This window comes from Pseudorasbora parva, chromosome 14, assembly GCF_024679245.1.
Source record: "Pseudorasbora parva isolate DD20220531a chromosome 14, ASM2467924v1, whole genome shotgun sequence".
NCBI lineage: Eukaryota > Metazoa > Chordata > Actinopteri > Cypriniformes > Gobionidae > Pseudorasbora > Pseudorasbora parva.
This window is the reverse complement of record NC_090185.1, coordinates 11,030,057-11,043,481: the sequence shown is the minus strand read 5'-3', so window position 1 is coordinate 11,043,481 and position 13,425 is coordinate 11,030,057. Positions and strand designations below refer to the sequence as shown.

At 39.8% G+C, this 13,425-nt stretch overlaps 1 protein-coding gene across 1 annotated transcript in view; it reads left to right on the top strand.

The window, feature by feature from the left end:
• The window catches only part of LOC137039719 (carcinoembryonic antigen-related cell adhesion molecule 1-like), a 90,549-nt gene extending 77,689 nt beyond the window's left edge, over window positions 1–12,860 (top strand). Inside the window, exons 3-4 of the mRNA XM_067414994.1 lie at window positions 12,274–12,624; window positions 12,706–12,860. Of these exons, the coding sequence (XP_067271095.1) occupies window positions 12,274–12,624; window positions 12,706–12,860 (506 nt within the window). The remainder of the gene's footprint in view (window positions 1–12,273; window positions 12,625–12,705) is intronic.
• The last annotated feature ends 565 nt before the right edge of the window (window positions 12,861–13,425 follow it).

The following is a 13,425-nucleotide window of genomic DNA, read 5'->3' as shown; positions in this document are numbered from 1 at the left end:
TTTATGGTTCGCGCCGCGCTGCCCATTGGGTAGCGCTAGTGAACACGTTGAAGCCGGATTGGTTGTTGTCTAGGAGGTTGTCCCGTTCAAGAAACATAGAGAGTTGATTGAACACAACTCGCTCAAGGGTCTTTGCAATGAAAGGCAGAAGGGATACTGGTCGGTAGTTTTCTAAAAGTGGTGGATTCAGAGAGGGTTTCTTAAGCAGTGGGGTTACCCGAGCCTGCTTAAATGCTGTGGGAAAGGTTCCCGTGTGAAGAGAAGTGTTGACAATGTGAGTGAGTGCAGGAGTGATTGAAGAAGAAATAGCCTGAAGGAGGTGAGTGGGTATAGGATCAAGTGGACAGGTAGTAGGGTGATTGGAAAGGATGAGTTTAGAAATATCTGCCTCGGAGAGCGGAGAGAAGGATGGAAGCGTGTTCGTGTTTGTTGTTGAGATGTGCGGGTCAGTTTGTGGTGAGGAGAACTGGTTGCAGATGAGAGATGTTTTGTTTGTGAAAAATGATGCAAAGTCATCAGCTGTAAGAGTTGATGAAGGAGGGGGAGGAGGAGGACAAAGGAGAGAGTAGAATGTTTTAAAGAGTGTGTGAGAGTCAGAGCAATTGTTGATTTTGTTGTGGTAGTATGTTGTTTTAGCAGTGGAGACATTTGTAGAGAAAGAAGAGAGAAGAGAATGATACAAGGTAAGGTCAGTATAGTTTTTAGATTTCCGCCATTTCCTCTCTGCCGCCCTGAGTCCACAGCGATGTTCACGGAGAACATCAGACAGCCAGGGGGCAGATGGGCAGGGGCGAGCTGGTCTGGATGAAAGGGGGCAAAAACTGTCTAAGGAGGATGTTAGAGTGGAGCAAAGAGTGTCAGTAGCACTGTTAGTGTCCAATGCTGAGAACTGAGCAGGTTGAGGGAGTGAAGATTAAACCATAGTGGATAGGCGAGAGGGAGAGAGTGAGCGTAGATTACGCCGAAGGGTAATCTGTGTAGGAGTACGTGTTGTATCAGGAGTCAGTATGAGGTTAAGAGTGATGAGAAAGTGGTCTGAGGTGTGTAATGGAGTAACTAAAGTGTTGTCCGTGGAGCAGTTGCGTGTGTAGACGAGGTCTAATTGGTTACCTGATCTGTGAGTAGCCATAGTAGATACTAACTTAAGGTCAAATGAAGTCAGTAGAGTGCTGAAGTCTGCGGCTAGGTGTTTATCAAGATGGATGTTGAAGTCACCAAGCAGAATCAGTGGAGTGCCATCCTCAGGGAAGCTAGAAAGTAACACATCCAACTCCTCCACAAAGTTACCGAGGTGACCTGGAGGACGATAGACCACTACCACATGGATTTTAACAGGGTGAGTAATAGTGATTGAGTGTGATTCAAATGAACTGGCTGATAGAGATGGTAAGAGATCAAATTTCCAATCATTTGAGATAAGCAAACCAGTACCCCCACCCCTCCCAATAGGCCGAGAGGTGTGTGGAAAAGTTAAATTGGTTGAGAGTGCTGCAGGAGTGGCAGTGTCCTCTGATTTGATCCAGGTCTCAGTTGGGGCCATGAGGCTGAGCTGAGAATGAGTCCCAATAGATGAAATAAAGTCTGCTTTGTTTACAGCAGACTGGCAATTCCAGAGACCAATTGGAATAGAGAGTAAAGCAGCAGAGGATGTTAGGATATAGCGCAAATTATTAGGATTGCGGCATCTCGTGCGTACAGAGCGTGATTTACGAGTGCTAGTAGTAATAGTTGAGATTTGAAAGCACATGGTGAATACAGATCAGAGAAAAGCCCAGATAGAAAACCGAACACAAATAATGAAAAGGAAAATAATACTCAAGTGCCTTGCAGGGGTCCTTGCTTGCGAGGAGTTGCACAGGGAAGAGTTGAAGTCTTTACACTCGTCGGTCTTGCACAGGGAAGAGTTGAAGTCTTTACACTCGTCGGTCTTGCACAGGGAAGAGTTGAAGTCTTTACACTCGTCGGTCTTACACAGGGAAGAGTTGAAGTCTTTACACTCGTCGGTCTTGCACAGGGAAGAGTTGAAGTCTTTACACTCGTCGGTCTTGCACAGGGAAGAGTTGAAGTCTTTACACTCGTTGGTCTTCATACAAGGAGGGCTTCACACTGCCACTTCCGCTGCCGCGGATTATCACGCTATTTATACTCACCTGAGTATCGTTATTGAAAGCAGCTGGGGACGCCCCCAACAAACGCTCACTCACAACGTGGCAATGACTAAACAAATGCTAACTCCTCCACACACACACCGCGAGAATACACCAAAACTAATAATACACACCACTGCACTACACAGACACACTTATCCAACAACAAATGAACAAACAATCAAATGAGAAAAGTTACAAACACTTACAGAGTAGTTGTCTATCAGTCAATCAATGCTTCACCTCTCTGTTGTAATGTAAGCTGATTGCTTCGGCAGGAGCAAATACAAAAACAGACCTGTGTTTAAAGGCTTAAAAGATATTATTAAAAATATATTTCCCTATGGAGAAAAATAGTTTTTACTTCCGGAACAAACTGTTGCACTCTGTTGTAGTTCATGGGGTTATATTTCAATAATTAAATAAGAAAGTAGTACATAACAAATATCGTATTTTTATAGATAGATAGTTACACCCTAACGAAACAAAAATATATTGCAATATATTGTAAGGCCCTTGACCAAATCGTCCCAATGGAGGCTAACGATCGGCGGGAGAAGTTCGCTGCGCGTTCGTCTTTTCAGCGGGGCAAAGGGGATTTTATTCCAATTCCTCGTTATCTGACTCCATTTAATTATAATTTAGAATTTAGGTTAGAATGCCATTGGGTTATTTGGTCATTCATTTTTAATAGTTTAAGTACACATTTAATTATTCCGTTTAACCCTTTGTTGAAATTATACCCAACCTGAATAATTCCAGAGCAAGTCAGAATCAATCAAAGTGTAACAATTTATTTAACAGTCAGGTAAATGTATAAAGCCAATTACATAATCAATTCAAAAGTAATCCATATATAACATCAAATACTCTGAAGTAAAGAATGAAATGTATACCTGACTTCTGAAAATTACATAATGCTGGCTATCTTGAGACATCCAACATTACGGGCTGACCGGTTTAAAGTGTCAAGCCCTGAGCTCTTTGTAACATTCCCCTAAATACCCAGAAACAAATGTAGAAACTCTTTCAAATGTAAACACGAGTTCACAATGGGAATTTGCATTGATCAAGACTTGTATTGATGTAAAGGCCAAATGGCTGAAAGCCACACCCACCAAACTAAGACAAGATATCTCTAAACTCTTAAAACATTGATTATCTTTTGGTTAACTTCTGTGAGAATGAGATCTTTGTACCAGTCACAATGAGACATTTCAAACGATATCAAACACATATAATACTGTATCGTGTGGATTGACATTGTAATGTAGAGATTCTGTGTGTATTTTCAGTGATCTCAGCATGAGAGAGGGAATGAATTGGGGGAGAGTGGGTCAAAAGGGAAAGATGTAGATTAGCTGATAGTGAGGTGAGACTTGCGTCTCCAGTGGTGTGTGAGGGACAGTTCAGATGTTAATTTCCTTATTTTCTCAGAGAGTCCTTGTTCTTCATTCAGACATTTCGGCATATACATCATGCAATATATTCACATATATGCGATTTAATATTTATATTTTCCAATATATTGCAATATATTGAAAGCGGCAATCATTTGTATATTTTGCAATATATTGCATGAACATATAATATTTTATAATACCATCAATATATTATTCCATATATTAAAATATATTTCAAGAAAATATATTGGTAAATATATTTTCCTTTCGTAAGGGCATATTCATCAAAACCTCTAGGTTACTTGAGTAAAATAATTCAGTTTGAATTTATAGCGTTGCTGTTATTACATGCCTTCAATTAAAGTATGGGCATTTAAAAATGGTCATAAATGGAGTATGAATAAAACAGAATAGTTCTTCATTATTATTTATTTATTTTAATTAATAATTTCAATAATACTTTGCTACAGCTGCACATGCTCAGGTGGAATGATGATATAGTGCTGAGTTCCGAACTTTAACTTTGAAATTGTTAACTGTTGACCCCGCCTCTTGCTGCTTCATTCTTTTATACTTACTTCCTTTATCAATAATCACGCTGAGAAAAAGTAAACAAGTTATTTGCTTGCCGAGTTATCCATCACGTGTTCGTTCACGGGGTGTACAACTGTTTGCTTTGCCTATTGCTAGACGTGATTGGCAAGTGGTTTGCTAGAATATACCCTGACCCGAGACCCCCTTCGAGCACTGTGATGTTTAAAATGTGATGTTTATCTACATTTACATTTACATTTAATCATTTAGCAGACGCTTTTATCCAAAGCGACTTACAAAAAAGGGGAGAGTAATAGAAGCAACGGAACAGACAAGGCCAAAAACCTGTAAGAGCTGTAAGAAATCTCAATTAATTAGCACAATACACCATTTTTTTTTTTTTTTTTTTTTTAAAAAGACAGACATCTACAACAAAAACTCACGTCCGCACAGTGCCGAACACTGTATTCTGATAGCTAAGATAGCTACAACCCATTAGGACTAAGGCTGTTGCCCCAGCTGTTGTCGTTAATGCAGATTCAGTGGCCCAATGGGTTGGTTTTGTATTCTAGCTAAACGCGCAGCAATAGCCATCTACAACAAAAACTCACGTACGCAATATACAGAACACTGGATTCTGATAGTTATGATTACTATGTAACATACCCGCCTGAAGGCGCAAATCCGAATGAGAGACGTAGATATGATCCCGGAGTGTACGCTTTTGGTCGTTGCTGTGGTGATCAGTAAGTGCTATTCTGTATTGGTCAAGTGCAAATGGAAAAGATGTGTCTTAAGATGTTTTTTAAGAATGGCTACAGACTCGGCAGCACGAATTGAGATCGGCAGGTCATTCCACCAGGTAGGAACGGTCCAGGAAAATGTCCGTGAGAGCGATTTCATGCCTCTTTGGGATGGAACCACGAGGCGCCGCTCGTTCGCAGAACGCAAGCTTCTGGAGGGTGTGTAAGTCTGAGCAAGTGAATTTAGGTATATTGGTGCCGAGCCAGAGGTTGTTTTGTAGGCGATAACTAGTGCCTTGAATTTGATGCGAGCAGCCATTGGCAACCAGTGCAGTTTGATGAAGAGAGGCGTAACATGCGCTCTCTTCGGCTCATTAAAGACCACTCTCGCCGCTGCATTCTGGATCAGCTGCAAGGGTTTGATAGTGCATGCTGGAAGCCCAGCCAGAAGAGCATTACAATAATCCAGTCTGGAGAGAACAAGAGCTTGAACCAGGAGTTGTGCAGCCTGTTCTGATAGGAAGGGTCTAATCTTTCTAATGTTGTATAAAGCAAATCTGCAGGACCGGGCTGTTGCAGTAATGTGGTCAGCGAAGTTTAACTGGTCATCAATCACAACTCCAAGGTTTCTTGCTGTCCTTGATGGAGTTATGGTCGATGAACCAAGCTGAATGGAGAAATTTTGATGAAGTGCTGGGTTGGTTGAGAAAACAAGTAATTCTGTCTTTGCAAGATTGAGTTTAAGATGATGCTCTTTCATCCAGTCAGAAATGTCTGTCAGACAGGCAGCGATACGAACACTGACTGTAGGATCATCTGGTTGAAATGAGAAGTAGAGTTGAGTGTCATCCGCATAGCAGTGATAGGAGAAGCCGTGTTTCTGAATGACAGAACCTAATGATGACATGTAGATGGAGAAGAGAAGTGGTCCAAGGACTGAGCCCTGGGGAACCCCAGTAGCTAGATTATAAGACTTAGACACTTCACCTCTCCATGACACCCTGTAGGACCTACCAGAGAGGTAAGACCTGAACCACTGGAGAGCAGATCCTGAGATCCCCGTCCTCTTAAGTGTTGACAGGAGGATCTGGTGGTTAACTGTGTCAAAAGCAGCAGACAGATCCAGCAGAATGAGCACTGAGGATTTGGAAGCTGCTTTTGCCAGTCTCAGTGCCTCAGTTACCGAGAGCAAGGCCGTCTCAGTCGAATGGCCGCTTTTGAAGCCGGATTGGTTGTTGTCTAGGAGGTTGTCCTGTTCAAGAAACATAGAGAGTTGATTGAACACAACTCGCTCAAGGGTCTTTGCAATGAAAGGCAGAAGGGATACCGGTCGGTAGTTTTCTAAAAGTGCTGGATTCAGAGAGGGTTTCTTAAGCAGTGGGGTTACCCGAGCCTGCTTAAATGCTGTGGGAAAGGTTCCCGTGTGAAGAGAAGTGTTGACAATGTGAGTGAGTGCAGGAGTGATTGAAGAAGAAATAGCCTGAAGGAGGTGAGTGGGAATAGGATCAAGTGGACAGGTAGTAGGGTGATTGGAAAGGATGAGTTTAGAAATATCTGCCTCGGAGAGTGGAGAGAAGGATGGAAGCGTGTTCGTGTTAGTTGTTGAGATGTGCGTGTCAGTTAGTGATGAGGAGAACTGTTTGCTAATGAGAGCTGTTTTGTTGGTGAAAAATGATGCAAAGTCATCAGCTGTAAGAGTTGATGAAGGAGGGGGAGGAGGTGGACAAAGGAGAGAGGAGAATGTTTTAAAGAGTTGGCGAGAGTCAGAGCAATTGTTGATTTTGTTGTGGTAGTATGTTGTTTTAGCAGTGGAGACATTTGTAGAGAAAGAAGAGAGAAGAGACTGATAAAAGGCAAGGTCAGTATTGTTTTTAGATTTATGCCATTTCCTCTCTGCCGCCCTGAGTCCAGAGCGATGTTCACGGAGAACTTCAGACAGCCAGGGGGCAGATGGGGTGGGGCGGGCTGGTCTGGATGAAAGGGGGCAAAAACTGTCTAAGGAGGATGTTAGAGTGGAGCAAAGAGTGTCAGTAGCACTGTTAGTGTCCAGTGCTGAGAACTGAGCAGGTGGAGGGAGTGAAGATGAAACCATAGTGGATAGGCGAGAGGGAGAGAGTGAGCGTAGATTACGCCGAAAGGTAATCTGTGTAGGAGTATGTTTTGTATCAGGAGTCAGTATGAGGTTAAGAGTGATGAGAAAGTGGTCTGAGGTGTGTAATGGAGTAACTAAAGTGTTGTCTGTGGAGCAGTTGCGTGTGTAGACCAGGTCTAATTGGTTACCTGATCTGTGAGTAGCCGTAGTAGATACTAACTTAAGGTCAAATGAAGTCAGTAGAGTGCTGAAGTCTGCAGCTAGGTGTTTATCAAGATGGATGTTGAAGTCGCCAAGCAGAATCAGTGGAGTGCCATCCTCAGGGAAGCTAGAAAGTAACACATCCAACTCCTCCACAAAGTTACCGAGGTGACCTGGAGGACGATAGACCACTACCACATGGATTTTAACAGGGTGAGTAATAGTGATTGAGTGCGATTCAAATGAATTGGCCGGTAGAGACGGTAATGGATCAAATTTCCAATCATTTGAGATAAGCAAACCAGTACCCCCACCCCTCCCAATAGGCAGAGGAGTGTGTGAAAAAGTATAATTGCTTGAGAGTGCTGCAGGAGTGGCAGTGTCCTCTGGTTTGATCCAGGTCTCAGTTAGGGCCATGAGGCTAAGCTGAGAATGAGTCCCAATAGATGAAATAAAGTCTGCTTTGTTTACAGCCGACTGGCAATTCCAGAGACCAATTGGAATAAAGAGTAAAGTAGCAGAGGATGTTAGGATATAGCACAAATTATTAGGATTACGGCGTCTCGTGCGTACGGAGCGTGATTTACGAGTGCTATTAGTTATAGTTGAGATTTGAAAGCACATGGTGAAAAGGCCAGATAGGAATTAGAGCCGAACACAAATAATGAAAAGGAAGATGATACTCAAGTGCCTTGCCGGGGTCCTTGCTCGGGAGGAGTTGCACTGGGAAGAGTTGAAGTCTTTACACTCGTCGGTCTTGCACTGGGAAGAGTTGAAGTCTTTACACTCGTCGGTCTTGCACTGGGAAGAGTTGAAGTCTTTACACTCGTCGGTCTTCACACAAGGAGGGCTTCACACTGCCGCTTCCGCTGCCGCGGACTATCACGCTATTTATACTCACTTGAGTATCGTTATTGAAAGCAGCTGGGAACGCCCCCAACAAACTCGCTTCCAACGTGGCAATGACCAAACAAATGCTAACTCAACAAATGCTAACTCCCACACACACCCAGAGAATATACCAAAACTAATAATACACACCTCAGCACTACACAGACACACTTATCCAACAACAAATGAACAAACAATCAAATGAGAAAAGTTACAAACACTTACAGAGTAGTTGTCTATCAGTCAATTGAATTGCTTCTCTCTAGCCAAAATGTTTCAAACACACAAGGCTTTTAATACCTCGCTGGCCACGCCCCCAACAAACTCGCTTCCAATGTGGCAATGACCAAACAAATGCTAACTCAACAAATGCTAACTCCCACACACACCCAGAGAATATACCAAAACTAATAATACACACCTCAGCACTACACAGACACACTTATCCAACAACAAATGAACAAACAATCAAATGAGAAAAGTTACAAACACTTACAGAGTAGTTGTCTATCAGTCAATTGAATTGCTTCTCTCTAGCCAAAATGTTTCAAACACACAAGGCTTTTAATACCTCGCTGGCCACGCCCCCAACAAACTCGCTTCCAACGTGGCAATGACCAAACAAATGCTAACTCAACAAATGCTAACTCCCACACACACCCAGAGAATATACCAAAACTAATAATACACACCTCAGCACTACACAGACACACTTATCCAACAACAAATGAACAAACAATCAAATGAGAAAAGTTACAAACACTTACAGAGTAGTTGTCTATCAGTCAATTGAATTGCTTCTCTCTAGCCAAAATGTTTCAAACACACAAGGCTTTTAATACCTCGCTGGCCACGCCCCCAACAAACTCGCTTCCAACGTGGCAATGACCAAACAAATGCTAACTCAACAAATGCTAACTCCCACACACACCCAGAGAATATACCAAAACTAATAATACACACCTCAGCACTACACAGACACACTTATCCAACAACAAATGAACAAACAATCAAATGAGAAAAGTTACAAACACTTACAGAGTAGTTGTCTATCAGAGTACATCATCTAGTACATCAAACATGTAGTTTTTGACAAACTTTATCTAGTACATCAAACATGTAGGTGTGTTTGTTTCTTCAGTAGAACACAATTGAAGATTTTTAACTCAACCTTGTGTAGGTCATATGTGAATAGGTAACAATTCTATGAGAGCAAAATAAAAACATGCTTAGACAACATGCACAAAGAGCCCTGAGGCTCATGACGACACTCTGATATCTTGAGACACAAAATGATCAGTTTCTGTGAGAAACTGAGCCGTATTTATATCCTTTTTTAACCTCAAATACAACGCTATATCCAATAGCCTGAAACATGCTTCACTTCCAGTAAGGCCAATATACATGATCTTGCGTTGTGTACGTGTAAAGACATCACTTTTTGGTATACACGATCTGGCATAGTTTACGCCAACGCCAGAAGTGACACTCGTACATGACACCATAGTGTGTATTATTGACCTTCCTTACCGGAAGTGAAACGCCTAAACGCTGTTGGATATAGCGTTGTATTCGAGGTAAAAAAAAATATATATAAATAAGGCTCCATTTTTAACACAAACTGATCATTTTGTGTCTTAAGATATCAATGTGTCGTCATGAGCCACAGGGCTCTTTGTGCATGTTGTCTAAGAATTTTTTATTTTTTTTTGCTCTCATAGAATTGTTACCCATTCACATAATTATATGACTTACACACAGCAACGGTTGGTGTTAAAAATCTTCATTTGTGTTCTACTGAAGAAACAAACACACTGGTTGGATGCACTGGGGGTAAGCAGATAAACATCACAGGCTTATTTTTGGGAGAACTGTCCCTTTAAGAAAACCCAGTTATTTAACATGTGCAATTACACGTGCACAATCTCCACCTCCAACATTTCCAAAAGACAATGAACACAATTATGCACAAAATATGACAGTATCAGCCTTGATTTTTAGTAAAGTTACACAGTCATAGCATTATCCATAAATGCAATGGTACTTAGAACTGTCGTAATTTCTTTTGGTTTTCGGTTTTCGGCCTTGGTTTCTTCTTTTTTGGTTTCGGCCAACAATTTTGATTTCACAGTGCTTCCAATTCCATGACAATGTTCTTCCTGGTGTGTTGTCAACACGCTTCAGAAGATGCCAAAACGAATAGTTTCATTGTTGGGACTAAAAACCATAAAACTGGAAGCCATAAAAGACCACTAGGCATCCAAATGCCACGTCCAGGTAAAAAAGAGCGCACAGAGCCCTACTTATTTAATGAAATGTAATATCAGTTCATGTTTTGTGTGTGTATAAGAGAGAAAGCGAAAATGTCAGTATTTCATTGAGACTTGAGATTAAATAAACTGCTTAAGTATTGTAGAGCTTGTAGTATTAATTTTCACATGCAGTTACACATTGTTGGTTAAAAACAAAAAAGTGGCTGGTAAAAACATTGAGTGGTAGATTTTGAAAATAGTTAATTTCCATCCCTGGCGCGCGCCGTCTACGGGTGACATCGCGCATTTTGTGAAATGCGCAGTTTGGTAATGTGTCGCAAACGTCGCGAAATAGATATGCAATATAAACAATACAAAATTGGCCTACGATAGAGATTTTAATTCTACATTCTACTACAACTGTTTAAGTTAAAGGTTTGTTGCCGGTCAGAATTTGAAGTGCGATGAGGTCTTAAAATATTTTGAGACGGTCTTTAAAAACTCTTCAGGATTCCTGCATATACCCTGAATAACAAACGTTTTACAATCATACTGTAAATACAATTGTTTGGCTTTAGTGCTAATCAAATTCATGTTGTTCTAAATATTTTTCCAAAAAGTTGATTCTGGGCTAATTTGATCTCTTTTCTACTTTTATTTTTAATTGGAGATTTAAGTAGAATCACTAAAATTATTGAATATATTTTGAGACAAGGGTCTTGTTTATAATTTATGTAAATCATACGCAACAGTTTTTTTTTAAAATAACAGAATATGTAAAAGTATGGTATTTGGGATAAAAGGCATATTTAACATGATAATAAACAGCTGACTGACTTCCATTTGTTGACATATCTTAAGTTGGGTGTCCATCTTAGAGGTAACATCATATTTATAACAAAAATATGATAACAATCATATAATATAATACAAATATATTTAGGGACTACATATAAAAACAATATTTTGAAGAAAAACATGATGCTACATTAGTTTTAATGTGGTGAAAATCAAAAATTGTATGTAATTTTAATACTGGGTAATTTTTATTATGGGTCTATAAAACGTATGATGTTCATTAAGTTGATCTTCCATAAGACTCATATGTGTTTGTCTGATGAGTGTGTAAATCAGTGATCTTCTGCTGTTTGTTTGCGTGTTACATTATGAATCCTGACAGATTTCTCAACCTACAATCTTTATGATATTTAATTAAAAAAAACATTTGCTGCACTTTCCTGTTGTATAAATTTGTCTTATAGTTATCTGTTGATTTCTTCTCCAGGTGTGTCTGGAGCAGATGAAGTGTCAGTGTCAGTGATGGAGGGAGATTCAGTCTCTCTAAACACTGATTCTAAAACAAACCAACAAGACGATATTAAATGGTATTATAATAACATCCGCATCGCTCAAATCATTGGAGATCTCAATAAGATGTGTACAGATGTTCAGTGTAATGAAGAAACTGAGAGATTCAGAGACAGACTGAAGCTGGATCATCAGACTGGATCTCTGACCATCATGAACATCAGGACTGAAGACTCTGGAGATTATAAACTACAGATCATCAGCAACAGCATCAGAGAAAAGATCCTTAATATTACTGTCCATGGTGAGTCAGTTAAAAGCAGATTATTTATGTTTTAATCACATTATTATTGTGTTTTTTGTGCACTGATGTTAAGATTTTTTTTTCTCTGTTCCTCCATTTTAATTCACATAAAGTATGTAGATAATATATTTAGCTGTGAACGTGGAATATGTAGAATGATCTCAGTTTATAAACAGCTCAGAGATTACCTGATGACCTCTTTTCACATCCTTTTATCTGTTTAAATGTGGATTTGATGTACAATACGTATGTGAATTGTGAAATATGTGAAGCACAACACATAATATACATTTGCTTTTTAAACCCTAAAGTTTGAGAGAAAGGGTTTGTGCAGTCACTTTCATGTTCACAATTCTCTCATGAAAAAGATCTTCATCATCTGTTGGTTTGTGTTTCAGGTGTTTCTGCTGATCGAGATGAAGTGAAGAGAAAGTCAGTGAAGGAGGGAGGATCTGTCACTTTAGATCCCGCTGTAATGAAAAACACAAATGATGTGATGGCGTGGTATCATAATGACGTTCTCATCACTGAAATCACTGAAGATCAGAGTCAGATCTGTGCAGATGATCAGTGTAAAGAGAGATTCAGAGACAGACTGAAGCTGGATCATCAGACTGGATCTCTGAACATCACACACACCAGAACATCAGACTCTGGAGATTATAAACTAGAGATCAGCAGCCACAGCATCCGTCGCAGCCTCAGCATCAGGAGAATTAGGAGATTCAGTGTTACTGTAACTGGTGATGGTGAGTATAATTTCTAAAATTTAAAAAACAATTCATATTCAGTGTATTTGTAAATCTAATATATTGTCTGTCTGTCTTCAGCTGTTCCAGGTTCAGGTCTGTCTTCAGCTGCTGTAGCAGGAATAGTTGTTGGTGTTCTTCTGGTGTTTGCTGCTCTAACTGCTGCTGTGATTTACTATCATCACCACAGGAGACGTACAGCCGTACCACAGGATGTGAGTATTACATACAGCTGATTTAACAAGAAATATGAGATTTGTGCAAAGTGAATCTTTAAATGTTCAGTGGTATGGATAAATTTGTAAAATATAATTAATTTTTATTTATTTTATGTATTGTTTTATGACCCAGTTCTAGGATCGGAATGTAACACATGTAAACTTTTTTTTGTCCATTAAACAAATGTTTTTATCACAGAGTCAGATCGTATTTTCAGATTTTCGTATTTCAGAAGCATTTTCATTTTTGGGTGAACTATCCAATGTAAAAACAAAAAAGTGCAGCTTTAATTTGAGAGTTGATGTTATTTGGAAGTTTATTAGTGTGGTTTGCAAAGCATTTTACATGTGCATGTTTTCTTTTAAAGGAAAATGAATGTAGATTTCACAGGATGAGAATGCAGCTGCAAAGTTTTAAAATGTAAATAGCAGTGTAAAAAAGACATGATGCAGTTTTATTTTTTTCAGCCGTTTTAAAACAAAATTCTCACAACAACAACAAAAAAAAATTCTCACTGAGTAGTTTGTGATATTTAAATCATTATGTAACACTGTGGCATGTATTTTTGTGTTTGTGTAACTG